General features: G+C 39.6%; 1 protein-coding gene across 1 annotated transcript; it reads left to right on the top strand.

Moving 5' to 3' along the window:
* The first annotated feature begins 933 nt into the window (after positions 1–933).
* Positions 934–17192, top strand: LOC103931731 (uncharacterized protein At2g39795, mitochondrial-like). The gene is made up of 2 exons (XM_048571740.1): positions 934–1092; positions 16454–17192. Exons 1-2 carry the CDS (start codon positions 934–936, stop codon positions 17174–17176), a joined length of 882 nt encoding a protein of 293 aa, XP_048427697.1. The 3' UTR covers positions 17177–17192.
* The last annotated feature ends 661 nt before the right edge of the window (positions 17193–17853 follow it).

The following is a 17853-nucleotide window of genomic DNA, read 5'->3' as shown; positions in this document are numbered from 1 at the left end:
AACTAGGAATACGATAACAGAAAGTATCAATTACAAATCAATTAAATAAAACATTCCTATCTAGTTACATTGACTTTCTAACACCTCTCCCTATGTTTTCATGAGGAAATAGCCAATTTACGAAATTAAGCCACGGTATGTGGTTAACACCATAGCCCTGAGTCTACATGAACCAACTCTACATCCCTGTACAAGGATAAACACATTTATGAGATTTCCAGAATGTTGCACTCCTGAGTCCTAATCACCATTAACTGATAATATTGCAAACAATTTGAAAAGATAAACTAAGTTCCAATTACTACAATACTTATACACAAGGATACTTGTACGCTCCATGGCTAGAAGATGAATGGCTGAATTGACCATTTGTATTGACTCTTCCAAGAGTTGTGATAATATAGCTGCGAGCAATTGTATCAGACTGCAATTGTGGAATGTTCCAGTTCCAGCCTTGAGAAGTGACGGAATTGTGTAATTAAACACGCATCCGACTGACCACATCCAGTCCTGTCATGAAGCATATAGCAGCATGGTAAGCAATTGTGTAATTAAACACGCATTAAAACGCAGTTAGAACTTCACTCGGGACCAACCAAATAGATAAAAGAGCTTTTCTATAATACTCAATGTCTTTTAAACAAATCCTTCACTTGAGCCCTCAAGCCATCATTATTAGAAAAAGTACGACTAAATAATTTCCACGAGTTCAAAGTATTCGAAACTGTACATAATACAGGACAGGTCACAACGTTCAAGAGAGAAATCATATAGATACTGCATATTAAACTAGAAAACTATCGCATTGTTAAGTCATGGGCGCAATACAAATCCCTCGACTGCACTATATCTCAATGTTTTGCATCGATTATAAAGAGCACAAGTAATTTCTACAGATGTCAAAATTAAACAGGCCATACTATCAAGCAGAGCATGAGGGGGAAGCAGACCAACTGGATGTTCAGAAGCAGCAGCCAATGCGGCTTTGATGGGACTCCTGCATACGGTACCGTAGGCTGTGAACACTATATGCCAATCCTTCTCGGTAAAAGTAATGACCTCAAGTTAGTTCTGAGTAATGACTTCAAATTGGTTCAGAGTTCAAATGTCGATTAAGATAATCAGGCATGCTACTGTGATGAGTCGATTTCATATTAATATTTGACCCTATTCTTAGTATATTTAAGTAATTGTTTTGATGAAATTTTGATACTTTGAATTATATTTACAGTGTAGGATATTCGCCTTCCTCTTGAACGAAACGTGACCAAACGAATGAATTTTGGAGTGATCCCAATTGGAGGACGTTCGTGTGTCTATTGGCGTGTTCGTGTCAAAATTTCGGATTTTTTTCTACCAAACGGTTATTATCTAGTGATGGAATAAAGAAGCAGTGCGCGTTGCTGGGAAGTAACGTTTCTGGGCTTAATTGCAATTTTCGGAGCGCAAGATGACCTCTGATGGGTTCGTGGCCTTCTGAAGAAGTATTCAGAATATTCCAAGGTTTAAATCCAGCTATCTTGGGCCAGTGGAGTAGTTATGGGTCCAAAAGGTGGCTGTGTAGATTTTGGGCAAATTTCACTATTTAATTTAGGATATGTTTCCTAATTTATTTTGATTTATTTTGGTTTTCCGAGTCTGATTGCAAGACCTTTTTCCAGGAGAATTGAATTATAGCAGTTTAAATTAGTTTGGCCCACTCTATTTTTCCTTCTTCTCTATGCGATATCTGAGAGGAAAGGGGGAGAAGAACAAATAGATTTTGGAGAACTTTGTTAGGCTTTGATGATTTGTATTTCAAGGTGCTTTCTATCCCTTTTTTTTTTTAAATAAAATTCCTTTGTGTTTTATGATTGTTCGTAACTAATTCTCTGTTTGCTAGGGCGAGGCCACGAGTATTACATCCCACATCAACCAACGAAGAGGGGGTGATGTGCCTTATATGTACATGCCCGCCTCCCGATAGCACAAGACCTTTTGGGAGCTCACTGGCTTTGGGTTCCATCAGAATTCCGAAGTTAAGCGAGTTTGGACGAGAGCAATCCCAGGATGGGTGACCCATTAGGAAGTTGCTTGTGAGTTTCCAGAAACAAAACTGTGAGGGTGTGGTTGGGCCCAAAGCGGACCATATTATGCTACGGTGGAGTCAAGCCCGGGTTATGGTGGGGGCCCGGGCCGAGATGTGACAACGAGCCTTAGCAATAATATGTAGTTTATTTTTAGTTTACTTATGATATTATGCATGCAGATTTGGAATTATTAATCACTGTGTTTAAACTATCTAATTGTCTTTATGCTTTAATCACCATTAGGATAATTAGAATAGTAATTTGATGCAATTTTGATCTGAGATCAGTCCCTGAAATTGATGAAGACTTGTTGTGGTTAATTTGTGCAAGTTCACTTAGGATGAATACCACGTCTTAAAGGTTGCATGGTATTTCATAAAGTTTAACGAGTCTTGTATGTTTAGATTTGATCTGGATACCACAGACGGGTTGCATGTTTGACATACGATCTAAGTAGGCATACTTTAGGAAAACCTAACCTTCAAAATATGCATGTGTAAGTCATAATAAGTAATTAGAAGAACTATGTAGGATTGTTAAGGTGACGGCAGAACACTAGTGTTTTTACAATTTAATTTTCAAAAACCGTTTTCATTTAGTTAATTTTATTTTGCCAATTTATTTATTCAATCCTTGTGGAGAACAAACATGCTATACTACAATTACCTTGTACTATTACAAGTATTTTTAAGTGTTTTTATCTCAACTTTTGTAGGTGATAAAAATCCTATCAATAAATTGGCGCCGCTACCGGGGATTGTTTTAAATAATTTGTGTTAATCATATTCTTAGTTAATTATTTTTGTATATATCTTTTCATTTACTTGATTTCATTTTATTTTTCAAACATACACGTGAAAGACTGGCCTTGACCTGGATGAGTACTAACATCGGTATAGCAACGATGAGCAGATAACGTAAATAAAATCATACCGTTATGTCGACATAATACTATTCAATCAATATTAATCATGGCCACAATCAAAATCCCACAAAAGTACGCATACCTGTACATCCCGTAAGATTTGGGATAATTTCTTAAATTCTATCATTTTGCTAATTTTTATAAATATTAGACTAATCTAGGCATACGTAAGAAATTCTTTTTTCAAATATATATATATATATATATATGGAAACTAACAAATATATATATATAAAGCCCCACTCACATATACTAGCGAAGACATAGCCGTTCGAACTAGGAAAGCCGAAGTCTCAAATAGTAATTTCACGTAAGCATAATATTAGGACGCATTTGTAAAACTCTACTAAGACAACTCAATTTGGGAAAACGGAGTGCAGATTTGGAATCAAAGCGTCGAAATACGCAAAGAGAAGTCCTAGGCAAAATTTGTAAAAAGTCAACGAAAAAGTCAACCTAAAAGTCAAACGAGATGCCCTAGTGGTTAACTACGTCAAAATTTTGGAATTTCACTAAATTGATGTCTAAAACGGACCCAGGGAGTCGAAATTAGCCTATGAGGGTTTTCGAGAAAATTCCAAAACAGTCAACAAAAGTCAACTAATAGTTAACAGTTAACTTTAACGGAATATTCCACTCTTAGATGGAATATTTAATTATAGTTGACTAAAAGGTTAACAAAATATTTTAAGGGAATATTCCCTCCAAATCTGAAATGGATCCGGGTCGAATCTGGGTTTGGGCCAAGTTGGATCTGGCCCACGGATTTGGGTTGGCCTTTTCTTCATTTTTTATTTTATTTTATTTTTTTCCTTCTCGGGTCAAGTTGACCTGTTGGGCTCGTAGGTTGCACCCGCTAGACCTAACGAAGAAGAAGGCCGATTTTTGGGTTGGTTTGGCAAGGAAATTTCCTGTACTCCGATCTGGGTTTAAAAGTCAACTATTCTCAGAGATCTTTAGGTCAATTTGAGGCTAAGGCAAAGGAGAACAAAGATTTACCGACATGAGACCTAGATGTGGCCAAAAAGTAGCTGGAAAAGTCTGAAATCCCACGGGTCCATCGCCGAAGAACAAGAGGAAGGTTCCCGAGGTATTTCCAACACCAAAACATCACCAACTCGCATAAATGATTGAGAAAGCTACCAAAAACGATGATAATGACGTGATTTGAGGGTGCACGATCCCTACCTCGTCGGATAAGTGCACAAATCACCAGAGGTCAGCGGGGGAGAAAGGTACAGTGGCCTCTGCCACTGTCGAGGTTTGTAAACTCGTCGTTGATTTCGGGTATATAGTGAGGAAGATGGTGGTGTGGTACAATAGGGATGATGGAGCTCGCCGGAACGACGAGGTGTGTGGGGGTCTCGGGTTGCCGAGAATGAGAGAGAGTTAAGTGGTGAGAGGAGGTGAGGTGGCAACAAGAGATTGGGTGAGTAAAGTGAGAGATAGAAACCAAGGTTTTTGGAAGGAGGGGATACAGGATAGGGCAAGAGTGGGGTGTGGGCCCCACGTGGCTCACAAAGCAACACAAAATATCCCTAGACCTAAAATTACCAATTTGCCCTCGGTATTCGAAGTTTCGTAATATTTTAACGATAACTCTGAATTCGATTCTTCTTGCGCCTACACGTTTGTACCTTCGAGTACTTCAAGAATACAATGAATAATAGCTCATATGCATCACAAAAGTCTACAATCTCGCGCCTAGGTGAATTTTTGTCAATTCACTCTTTTAGAATTTATAAAATCGTAAAATTATGGACGAGTTATTACATGGTCCTTCTGTAACAATTTGTCAAAATTTTTGTTATGCGTTGATGTGAGTTTAATAATTTAATAATTAATTAAATATGATGATGTGGCATATAAATGGCTTCCACAAGATTTCCGGGTTTTTATCACAATTGTCCCCTAAAATTGACTCACACCATCGTGACGATCTTTGAAATTGAAAATCAATTAACCTAATCCCTGAAAGTAGGAGTTGCAAATTCATATGGTTTTTCCGTCACAATTTTGTCAAAATTTTTGTTATGTGTTGATGTGATTTTAATAATTTAATAATTAATTAAAGAAGAAGTCAAAATATCTTTTTGCATAATGAGATTATTTCAAGGTAGAGCTTGTCGATCATTGCGTCACCAAAATCATCAAAGGAGTGCCTAACAAGCTCTTCGAGATTAAAGTTGTGCGATTGTTGATCACCCAAATGTTAACATTGATGTCAAAAAAGTCATTGCCAATCTAAGCCGTCGTCAAAGGTGGTCTTGATTTTGGTCCAATTCGATGAAGGGCGTAAAGGTGGGTATCTTGAGAGTTTTTTTTTTTTTTTTTTTTATAAGAACAAATAGCGGAATCTACAATAGCTGGAGGTAGAGGAGTGTGGATTAGGATCGAGGTGATTGTGGGACTGAGTTTCTGGATTGACAACTTTTTTAATTAATTATTAAATTATTAAACCTATTTCTAATTATTTTCCCTCATAAATGTATTTTTCTTTCTATTTATAGAAAATTTGGAGTGCAAATTGAGATTTTCAGAGGCCGATAAAAATTTCCTTATTTTTAGTTTAATTAGACTTGTGCATTTTGACACACCCCAACTGGAGTCAAGGCATGTTGGGCAACACCCGAAGGTGACGTAACCAAAAAGGAAAGTAAAGCATAAAAGTATGGATAAATTTAAACCAAAGCTAACGTTTATTAAATCTAAAGTAGAGAGTGTGTAGTAGTGGGGGGGAAGAACCCATAAAACATAAATGTTCAAAGCATAGATGACAGTACAACATAAGTAGAGAAGTTGAACTAATTAAGGTACTTATTACACCACTAGAAATAAGCTCCCACAAAGGTTTATAAAATACAGTTATTTTTCTGAACATACTAACCTCTTGCCGTAAAACATGTATAGTTTCCAGAAAATCATACTATGTATAAGTATGAAATCAAATGTAAATCAACAATAAATCCAGAAATACACCAATCATAATATCTCAATCGTAGTATAAGTAAATTGGTGTAAACTTGCAAGTGCACAAGATAGTCGTAATATAGCATGTTGCAAGTCCAAGTATCGTTCCCACGAAGATTCTAATTCAATCTCCAATTTGATAAACTAAATCAAATCTAATTATATTAAAGACACATAAACCCAAATATATAAACCCAAACAACAAACTAGACTCGATCTTAATTAATAAATCAATCAAAGATGTGAAGAAATTGTTGTGATGATTTTATAAACGAACAAAAAAAGAACCTAAGTTTAAACTAAAATTAAAGAGAAGAAAACGTTGTGTTTTAAGGCAAGTGATGAAAAGTCTAGGGATTCGGAATCAACCACAAGCAATCTAGTTTAGGTTTCAATGCATTCAATGGACCTTTCGATTCTTTAGATGATAATTCCCATATCTAAGTCCTTGTCAGGCACATTAGACCATAGTTTTCCTTAAGTGAATGATTCTCTCCTAGTTCAGGCAGAGATCGTATATCCTAACATGCAGTCTATCCTGGTTAGGGCATAAATTTAACAAGTAGGACTCTTTACGCACTAGAAAACAAGGGAACCGAGCAAAACATTATTCTTTGTCAAGCAATAATGTAATTTACCACACTTAACCATAAGAAGCTAATTGAATTATATTGCTAGTTCAACCTCAAATTCATCTTCCAATCTTACTAGATGCAAAGTCCTAAGGTGATCAATAAGAGAACTCAAACAAAAAGTAACAATTCAAACTGTGATTAAGCATTCATCTGAAAGAAATTAGAAATCCAATGAATAACATTAAAAACCATAAACATCCATGCTAGGGCATCATCCTAACCCTAGAAAATGAGTTTAGTTACTCATAGAAAACGAAAACATACTTAAAAATCTTGAAAACATGAAAAACTTCCGAACGATGAAGATGGATAGCAAAGATGGTCGGTGGCTGCTGTTCTTGTTTTTGCTCCTCACTGCAACCTCTCTTTGTGCTCCTTGGACTCCCTTTATATAGTAGACAAATCCTAACATAATTAGGTCTTATGATATCCTTTGTATTGCATGACTGATGATGTGGCGAATAAACTTCCCAATTAATTACTTCAAAACCATTTGAAATAGGATTAAAGTCAGCTCAACACATTCTATCTTGGGCTTTGGGCTTCGACTGAATCATGACTTGAAAAACCCAACAGAATTTGCAATTTTCGCGCAGACTTGGCTGACCGACGTCTGGTTCAAGAATCACTATAACGTCTTCTAGAAAACTCGGAATCACAATCCATAAAATTCCTTTGAAAGCTAACTTCCATATCTTTCCAATGGTATAAGGCTCAACAGCTGGTTTCTTCTGAGTAAGCACAGTTTAATCTGTAAAGTTGGCTGATCTGCACAAACAGCTTCTGCTTCCAGCATGCCAAACTCATTTCAATCACAAAAGTGCTCCTTTTTCTTCTTTCTTCATCTTCACTCTTCAAATCTAAGAAAAACATAAAACTAAGTGACACAAACTAAATTCACTCAAAAACATAACAAGAATCTAAACTAAAAGGGCATTAAAATGTATGCAATTATGATTATATCGAATACCCCCAAACTAAAACTTCGCTTGTCCTCAAGCAAACACAACAAAGACTCAAGATTAAATTTAAACAAAACACAATGCAGTTAGACTTTCCAAATAGATTCCTCAAAGATTACATGGAAAATATAGCTCAAACAACAAAGAAACATTGTAAGGATTCTACACATGATTCAAAAGTTAACACCTTACCCAACCATTCTTCTAGTATGTATATGACTAGCCAATAATTAGCACAACACTTGCCACTCGGATAGGTATATGCAAACAAGTGTGATATGAGTGATCTTTGGATAATGAATGTATCGAACCCCATAGGCTTGCTCTTCATGTCATCTCTCCACTAATGTAAATCAATGCAACACGAAAGATCAAATGGACTTTACAAAGGTTGTAACGTTAGGCTAGGTTATTGGCTATGAAAGAAAGGATATGGAAAAACTACAACCTGAGAGATACCAAGATTTCTTCGTATGTAATTTGGTTGAGCCTCTTTTGAAATATGATTCTTGACATCCAGGACTCATGTCATAGGAATGGAACAATTTCAAACTTTTCATATATATATAATTTTTTTTTTTTGGAAACTATGAATAGTAATATGACATATGGTATCTCGGTACATGTCACTTCTTTGATGTACAACTCAACCTTTATTGTTGTCTTCATCATCTTGGCATTCATCTCAAGCTATAGGGTATGGCTAATATAGGTTAAATGGTTAAGGATTAATGTGGGTGATTAAAGTAAAGGCTAAGTGTTTGGCTTCAAAGGGCTAACTAAGGATAACATAATATAAAGGGTTAAGTAGAAAGGCTCAAACGGTCTGAATGACACACCCCGACCGAGGTCAGGGAGTGCTGGCCGTCACGTGAAGGTGACGTAACCATGTGCACAGTGCGGAAGCTAATAAAACAATAATAGAAGAAGTACAAATAATTAAAAACTAGCATACATAAGGTAAAAGTAATAAGTGCTAGCGTAAGTGAGACACAAGTTCAGAGCATAACGCCTAAAGCAGTCCAAATTAAATGACACGACAACAGTACACCCGAAGGTGGCCCTACGCTGGTGATCGTCTGTCAGAAATGCTGGAAAAGCCCTCTGGGAAACCACCAAACCAACTGAACAGCTAGAACCTGGAGGGGCGCAAAACAAAAGCGTGAGTGGGCAAAAACAAAGCTTTTCGAAAACCATTTAACAAAATAAGTTCTAACCCCTCGCCGTAAAACCTGTATACTTCCCAGAAAATAAACATTTGTACATATAAATATATATACCAATTATACTTAAGAATATGCCATGCCAAATCTCACAATGAAATGCAAGTGCTCAGGTGAAAAATCATATCAATGACGTATAATCTGGCAGCCGGAGTCACCTAACGTGACCTGTACGGCTGCATCTAGAGCTCCAATCTCAATCTCAATAACTAAACCTGCCCACGAGTCGGAACCACCTAAAGTGGTCTATACAACAGGCCTGGGTGTAATACATATAAACGCTCTAGTGCTACGATCACGTGAAGGCTGTGTGAATAATCGCGGGTCACCTACGAGTCGGAACCACCTAAAGTGGTCTGTACGACAGGACTGTGCACCTAACTTGGATCCAAGCTGAGCGTGTGGTGCGGGAGGTGAACAACACGTGAAGGACTGTGCCCTACTCTGGGCGGGAGCACTAACACCGGGGGTGCAGGTTATGAGCTCTCTAAGCATCTCAAATCACTACTGAATATAAACGTGAATAACACTTACCTAGCACTTACCTGTGTGTCCACAGCACCAATACATACGAACATATATATATATATATATATAAATGCAACTAATCATGCATAATAACCAACAATATAAAAATGGCATATAACTAACAAACATTTAAATCAATTTCTGGGAAATATAAGTATATAGGTATATACGGAAAACCAAAAGCCCACACTCTGATAAGTGGAAGGGTCGTAACCCCCCTGCCTCGAGTGACCACGCTCGTCCTCGGGATACGTCTCACCTATATGCGAAATAACTATAAAAACGTTAATTTTAAAGCACATAACCAAACTTTAGAAATAACTTCTCATACAATGCTCAAATGAGGTATGAATACACCAACGTGATCTACTCAACCTCAGGAACATCCCCATATTTTTAAAATAATTTTTCACCACTGCACGCGCCCTCACGCGCCGGCCACGCGCAGGCACGTGCCTGGCACACTGATGGCGTCAACTGACGCCGTAGGGAATATTCCGTTAACCCTAACGGTTTCCGTCAATGGCGTCAGGAATATTCCGTCAGATTTGACGGAATATTCCGTCTTCTTCCCCGGCGAGCCTCCGGCGCCGGAAAATTGCGAAAACTTTAAAACGTCCTAACTCCTTCGTTTTTCATCCAAATTTCACAATATTGGTACCAAAATGAAGCTTAGAACTAGAGGAACACAATCATACTACTTTCAAGGGTTAAAAACCACAAAATCTCACCTGGAAATTCAACCCAACTCCGGCCAACTTCGAAACTAGTGATCCTGACGTCCAATTCCTTCAAACGAACCACTCCGAGCCTCCTTGGGACCTCACCAAGCTACCTACAAACTTAAAATTCCCTAAAACGTGAGAAATCACGTGTGCATCAACAGTACTCGAATTCGGACATTGTGGATTCGACGTGAAAACGATGGTGTTCTTACCTGGAAATGGTATGGTTGGACTCCCACAAGCCTCACGAGCTTGATAGGAGCATATTTAGGCAACTTAGTTGGCTTGTTCTTGTGCATTTACGTTGTTATTTCTTAGTTCTTTAAGTCTTTTAAGTTATTTTCGTATGTTTTCAGGTTCTCAGGGCTAAAGGAGCAAAGAAGTGCATTTTGGAGCCTTTTGGAGCACTTTTGGGCTAAGAATGGATAGCTTATGCTTGCAGCCAAAGTGTTGGACGAAATTGAAGGCCTTATATGCACTCTAGGACATAAAACAAAGGGCCTAGCCCAATCAAACAATCCTTTGAGCCATGCAAAACCTCTAGCCCAATCAAACAATCCATCAAAGCCATGCAAAACCACCATTCACACACACTTCACACAAACAACACCCTAGCCGCACTCCCCCTTGCATTTCCAGCCATTCCACTTCATCATTGCGCCACATTCTCCCTCTTTAATCCACATGCATTCATCATCATTCACCCTAGCTGCCACTCACATGCATTCACACACACTTCACACAAACAACAAGCCTTTGCCGTGTATAACCTTGGCAATTCCAGCTTCCCATTCCATCATTGCACCACATTCTCTTCCACTTTCCAGCCATTCCATTTCATTATTGCAGCCACCATTCACTCTTTAATCCACATGCATTCATCATCATTCACTCTAGTTTTAATTCACATGCAAACACATGCATTTCCAGCACCAAACTTCCCTTCATTGCCGTGCAAAACAACACCCATTTTCAGTTTTCCACCAACCAACCTAGCTGTCATTCCACATGCATTCCCTCCTTAATCATTGCAGCCACATTCTCTCACATTCTCACCCATTCTCTCCCTATAAAACCATGCAATCCCATCACACAATTCATTCAATTTCACACCTCCATTCATACACACTTCAACACAAAAACACATCCTGAAACAAGCTTGCCGTGCACCCCATTCCATTTCCAGCATTCTTCTCTTCTATTTCCACCACTTCCCATCCCTCCAAAACACAATCCTACCATCACACATCCATTCCTCCATTCTAATACCACTCCACAACCTATCCATAGACCTTGTGCCACAACAAAGAGGAGGAGAAGGGCCTAAACGTTCATACAATTCAAGTTTGAGTTGTTGGAATTTTTAGGTGTTTTCTTTTACTTGATTTCAATGATTAAATTTACTTATCTTTGTTTTGTACGTATGAGGAACTAAACCCCCCATTAGCTAGGGGGTGATTCGAAACCATGTTTATGCTTGCAATATGAATTGATTACCTTTGGTTGGAATTTCATGAGTTGTGGATTCAATTTGTTTAACTATTTGATTTATAACTTATTTATGCATGTTTATTGAGAGTGCACGCTTAATTTTCATGCATGAATATGACGCTAGAATATAAGTGAGTTTCACCTAATAGTTATGAACTTATATTCACAAGTAGTGGAGGTTGCCTATAAACAATCGCGTTAAGTAAATTCTTGGCATAAGTTTCATGCAATTCATAGTAACGAATGCCTCGTCAACACTTATAGTTTTCATGATGCTTAATGATTCTTGCTTGTATCTCTATTATGCAATTCATGTAGGGAACTTGTGGGGAATGCTTTGGGTTGTCGCATGCAATCATCCAATTCATTAACTTAAGGAAAACTTGACGGTTAATTTAAGCGGACCTAATTAACCCGGGGTGTTGAGTTTGATAATTCATCGAAAGACCAACCGAAAATCATCTTGTATGCAAGTGTAGCATGTGTGGAGAAGAACCTTCTAGCTAGCATTCATCCATATTTTCATCACATTCATATTTACATTTTGCCCTTAATTACAATCTGTGCATTTTAGTTCAATTTCGTCAAAACCTCATCCCCCCCCCCCAATATTTTGTTTAGTCCTAATCTATCTTATTTTGTGTTTTTAAGTATTTGGAGTCTTGTGGACTTATTTTGAGTTTTCGTTAAGTGAATTAAGTGTTTAAAGATTAGTTTTATTTATTTGAGTCAAGTTGTAGACATCAAAATTTCGGTGAAATGAATGTTGACCAATAATTAAAATTTCAATGTTCACGTGTCACATAAATTTTACATGTAACGTGTGATTCAACGAAAAATCGAAATAAATTGGAAAAGTCATCAAATATGACACGTGTCAATACCTGGCAGAAATGATTTATTTCATCTGATTATTTAAATCCAAAAATCAAGTTTTGGAATTCTATAAATAGGAGGCCAAGGCATTCATTTTGGGGAAGAAAGAAGAAAGAAGGAAGAAAGAAGGAAGAAAGGAAGAAGCCTTGAAACTCTAAAGCTCTCAAGCAAATCCCGAAGGATCAAGAAAGCACTCTTCGTTCTTCGTCAAATCCTCCTTCAAGATCAAGCCCCAACGGCCCTTGAAGAACTTCCACCAACTCAAGATCAAGCCCCGACGGCCCTTGAAGAAAGTGTTCATCGTTCATCATCCGTTCATCCTAAGATCAAGCCCCAACGGCCCTTTGGATCAACAACCTCAACAAATCCACACATCCAATCGTTCTTCAAGATTAAGCCCAAAAGCCCTTGAAGATCCGCTCATCCGTTCACCTTCAAGATCAAGCCCCAACGGCCCTTGAAGAACTTCCACCAACTCAAGATCAAGCCCCGACGGTCCTTGAGGAAAGTGTTCATCATTCATCATCCGTTCATCCTAAGATCAAGCCCCAACGGCCCTTTGGATCAACGACCTCAACAAATCCACACATCCAATCGTTCTTCAAGATTAAGCCCAAAAGCCCTTGAAGATCCGCTCATCCGTTCACCTTCAAGATCAAGCCCCAATGGCCCTTGAAGAACTTCCACCAACTCAAGATCAAGCCCCGACGGTCCTTGAGGAAAGTGTTCATCATTCATCATCCGTTCATCCTAAAGATCAAGCCCCAACGGCCCTTTGGATCAACAACCTCAACAAACTCATACACCCATTCTTCAAGATCAAGCCCCGACGGCCCCTTGAAGAAAGTGTTCATCATTCATCAACTGTTCATCCTTAGATCAAGCCCCGACGGCCCGTTGGATCAACAACTCATCCACAAACCAACATCCTACGAAGATAGAATCAGAGGACCAAATTACAAAGAGATTGTAACCTCAAAATCATTAATACAAAATATATATTTTGTACACGTATTCTTGTCTCTTGTTTCAGGAATTATTCGTGTTTACAAATTTGGCACGCCCAGTGGGACTATCTCTACCTCTCATCTCTATCCTCAAGTCACCGAAAAACGCAAATGGCATCAAGAAATGATCAAGCTGTTCCTGCAATCAAAGCAAAGAACAAGAACATCATCGCCGCAAGTAGTGATATTTCGGGCATCATAACCCGAAGTAAGGCAAGAGATCTTTTTGTCGCGGCTTCCGCTCCTGCATTAACTCTGTCAAGGGAACAAGAGCACCTGAGGTACGAGCCTGTGATCACCCTAGCCTCGCTAAGGGCATCAAAAGGGGAGAGCCCAAAGAAATACTCAGAGTCCCTACTCTCCGACGCTGATTCGAGCGGCAGTACAACCATGCAAGTCATGACCACTGGAGCAACTTCAATCGAGGAGCAGCTAGCTCAGATGAATGAAGCAATCGCAAAGCTCACACGAACTGTGGAAGAGAAGGACTTGCAGATTGCCGCACTTGTCAACCAACTAGATGCGCTGCCCGACGTGAAAGTCGACCCAATTGTTGGCCTATTAAGAAAGAAGGCGACGAAGAAGAGGAGCCACCAGCGGAGAAAGTCGAAGAGAAGCCGAAGCTAGACCAAGCAACGGCATTCATGGGATCTCTCTCTATCCAGCAACTACAGGAGATGATTGCAAGCACTATCAAGACACAGTACGAAGGAAGCTCACATGACTCCGTACTGTACTCAAAGCCTTACTCCAAGAAGATTGATGCTTTGAAGATGCCAAGGGGTTATCAGCCCCCAAAATTCATGCAGTTCGATGGAAAAGGCAACCCGAAGCAACATGTCGCCCATTTCATTGAAACTTGCAACAATGCTGGGACAGAGGGAGACTACCTCGTCAAACAGTTCGTGCGTTCGCTGAAAAGTAACGCTTTTGACTGGTACACTGACCTCGAACCTGAGTCTATCAACAGTTGGCACCAACTAGAAAGGGAATTCCTCAACTGTTTCTATAGCACTCGTCGTACTGTAAGCATGCTAGAGCTGACCAGCACGAAACAGTGGAAAGATGAACCTGTCGTCGACTACATAAATAGATGGCGTTCTTTAAGTCTGGATTGCAAAGATCGGCTTTCTGAAACCTCTGCCATTGAGATGTGCGTTCAAGGCATGCAGTGGGGACTACACTACATCCTTCAAGGCATCAAACCACAAACATTCGAGGAGTTAGCCACCCGCGCCCATGATATGGAGTTAAGCATCACCCGTCATGGGAAGAAAGAACAGATCGCCGACTACAAGAATGACAAAGTTTTGGGGGCAAAGGTGGATAAGGCTACGTGGAAACCCACCAAGGAAGCAATGACGGTCAACACGACTCCAGTCAAAATCCCTACACGAAGCAAGGCGATTCAAACCGAAGCTTTTCGTGATCAAGAGATACGTAGACGCACTTTGAAGGAGCTTGAGGAGAAAACTTATCCATTCCCCGACTCTGACGTGGTTGCCATGTTGAAAGACTTGCTTGACAAAAAGGTGATCGACCTACCTGAGTGCAAACGGCCAGAAGATATGAACCGTACTGACAGTCCAAGGTACTGTAAATTCCACCGCTTCATTAGTCATCCGACGGAAAAGTGCTTTGTGCTAAAAGATCTCATCATGAAGTTGGCTCAGAAAGGGATCATCGAGCTAGATCTTAATGATGTGGTGAAGTCAAACTATACCACCGTCACTTCTGGCTCTTTGAACTCAAAATCTTCACCTCAACCGCTGGGGGCATGCTCCAAAACCATGTCAGTCAAGTCAAGTGAAGTTGAAGGATGGACTTATGTCACTCCAAAGAAAATGCACAAGAAACATAGGTCTCCTCCACAAGTTCACCAATCGGAAAGGGGGCAAAGCAGCTACCGTCAACCTTCAAAGCTACATGAAAGTGTTGAGGATGATGAAGTTATGACACAAAGATCGTCCGTTGCCATCACGATGCGCGATTTCTTCCCCAAAGACTTCTTCAATCACTCAGTCAAGACTCCTTGCTATAAAGATTGCAAGGAATGCCTCTCTAAGATCGTTTGACAAATTCAAAAAAAAAAAAAAAAAAAAAAAAGCTCCTCGTTCGCACGAGCCTAAAAGGCGACAACCAAAGCTCCTTGTCCGCACGAGCATAAAAGGCGACAACAAACGCTCCTTGCCTGCATGAGCTGAAAATGCAAACGGCACCAAGACGCTCCTGGCCCGCAAGAGCATAAACTGTGTACGGCAAAATCATCATCAAAATCATCATCAAAACCATCACTCGTTTGAACTACGTTATGACTTGATCTCTTCTTTGGAAGAGTACGTAGGCAACTTGAAACTTCAAAACTTCAAGTACAGTCACATCAAAATAAATAAATAAATGTTTCATTAAAGAAAGTCAATTTTATTACAAAAGAAAAGAAAAAAAAAATACATATGTTACTATGTATTAGAAAAAAAATATATATATATTCTCTACTCAAAAAAAAAAAAAAAAAAAAAAAACGTTTGAACTACGTTTCGACTTGATCTCTTCGTTGGAAGGGTACGTAGGTAGCTCGAACGTTTATTTTTGAGTTCAGTCACATCAAAATGAGGTTGTGGTAAAAGTGACTAATGAAAGTCAATATTATTACATTCTTTGCACAAAAAAATTACATGTTGTTGGTTTTAAAAAAAAAAAGAAAAAAAAAAAAAAAAAGGAAGGTAATGCATGTATATGTGTTCTCCCAAAATCAGAAAATAAAAAAATAAATAAAATAATAAAATAAAATAAAATTAAAATTAAAAATTAAAAAAAAAATAAAAAATAAAAATAAATAAATAAAAATCAGCTAGTCCTTAAAGTCTAAGCCCAGCGGCCGAATCGGCCTGGTCATTCAAAGCCTTCCAAGCTTTATCAAGAATAGACTGAAGATACTTGCTCTGTGCTTCAATTCGAAGTGGTCGACAACGCCGCCGTCTACACCAACTGCAGCTCCTCGGCCCAAGTCACCATCTTCTTCTCTCCAACTCTATCTGAAAGCCCGAAGAAAATTTGCAGCCGACCCCTTTCGTTCCCACCCCTCGATACTACTCGAGCCACAGTTCGGACCAGTATCTGGTCAGGGTCATCGAGTCGGAGATCAAGTGCGCTGAGGAGACCGAGGATCTCGACAAGGTTGAGGAGATTCCATCATCCTTCCCTTTTAAAATTGAAGATACTCCCGGAATCCAGACGGTGACGTTGAAAAGAACATATCAAGGTGAAGACATACAGGTTGAAGTTCACATGCCTGATCTAGTCCCAGGTGAAGACGACAACGATGATAACCAAAATGATGACAATGATGAACACGCCAACCAATCCAGCATCTCGTTGGTCATAACTGTCTCCAAGGGTAACAGACCAGTTCTCGAGTTTAGCGTCACTGCTTACCTTGATGAGTCTCACATTGACAGCTTGGCAGTGAAAAATCCCGAAGATTCCGAGGATCAAATTGCCTACGAGGGGCCTCATTTCCATGATTTGGACGAGAACCTTCAGAAGGCATTCCACAAGTATTTGGAGGTGGTGGAACAAGAAGTAAGTAGTGGTGAGAACTACAACAATGGCGTTAGTGTGAAAAACCCAAACTGCCCTTCTCTGTTTCCCATGCTCCTGATGGAACAAGATCTGTTCTGGGAGGATGATGAGCTTGTTTCTCTCTTTTCCAAGGAGGAGCAGCAACAGACGCATTTCGTCAAAAAAAATAAAAATAAAAAATAAAAAATAAAAAATATGGGAGGGATCGGGAAGTCCACCTTTGCTCAACTTGTGTACAAAGATATCAAGGATGACTTTGATGTCCAAGCATGGGTTTGTGTCGGAGAAGAATTTGGTATTCTTCAAATAGCGCAAACAATATATGGGAGGATCACGGATCAAACTTGCGAGACCCGGGGAGTTGGGTGTCTTGAGAAATTCTTTTCGATTTCATCCTTGCTATCTCTACCGCAACGGATGAGCTTGAAAGGTGGGAAATAGACACATACTACGGTGATAGTTGCTATTGGGGTGAAAGAGCAGAAAACGCAGAGAAGAAAGAGAGACGCTCTCCGCTCCCTGCCGCTGTCGACTCCCCAAGGTCCAGACGGCTGCTCCTTGTTCCTCTCTGCCCAGCGAGACTGCCATCCGCGAGCCCAGAGACCACAACGTGCACCCTCGTCTCGGCCGATAACAACGGAAAGGCAGTAGCAAAGTGGTGACATTTGGAGACCACAGTTCTCTCTCTACTTCTTTTGGACTCTCCTTCAACGCACACTGCAGCCCTTTCTTCCTCGCATATTGCTGCAACAATCGCCGACGTCAGACAGAAGCCCAAACGGAGGTAGAAGCCGTGCCATGTCTCCAGCCGTCGTCTCCGGTTGTCTTGCAGAAAGAGCCCATGCACTCTGTGACTTGAA

Source organism: the organism of the source record quoted next, unplaced genomic scaffold (assembly GCF_019419815.1).
Source record: "Pyrus x bretschneideri cultivar Hongxiangsu unplaced genomic scaffold, Pyrus_bretschneideri_v1 Contig107, whole genome shotgun sequence".
Classification (NCBI taxonomy): domain Eukaryota; kingdom Viridiplantae; phylum Streptophyta; class Magnoliopsida; order Rosales; family Rosaceae; genus Pyrus; species Pyrus x bretschneideri.
This window is presented reverse-complemented; position numbering and strand designations above follow the sequence as displayed.

What these genes read in the sequence shown, in the direction of transcription:
- LOC103931731 (XM_048571740.1), top strand. Translation starts at nt 934, where the DNA reads ATGAGGGGGAAGCAGACCAACTGGATGTTCAGAAGCAGCAGCCAATGC. An exon ending in TGAGTAATGACTTCAAATTG is followed by an intron (nt 1,093 to 16,453) that starts GTTCAGAGTTCA and finishes TCTATCTGAAAG; the next exon opens with CCCGAAGAAAATTTGCAGCC.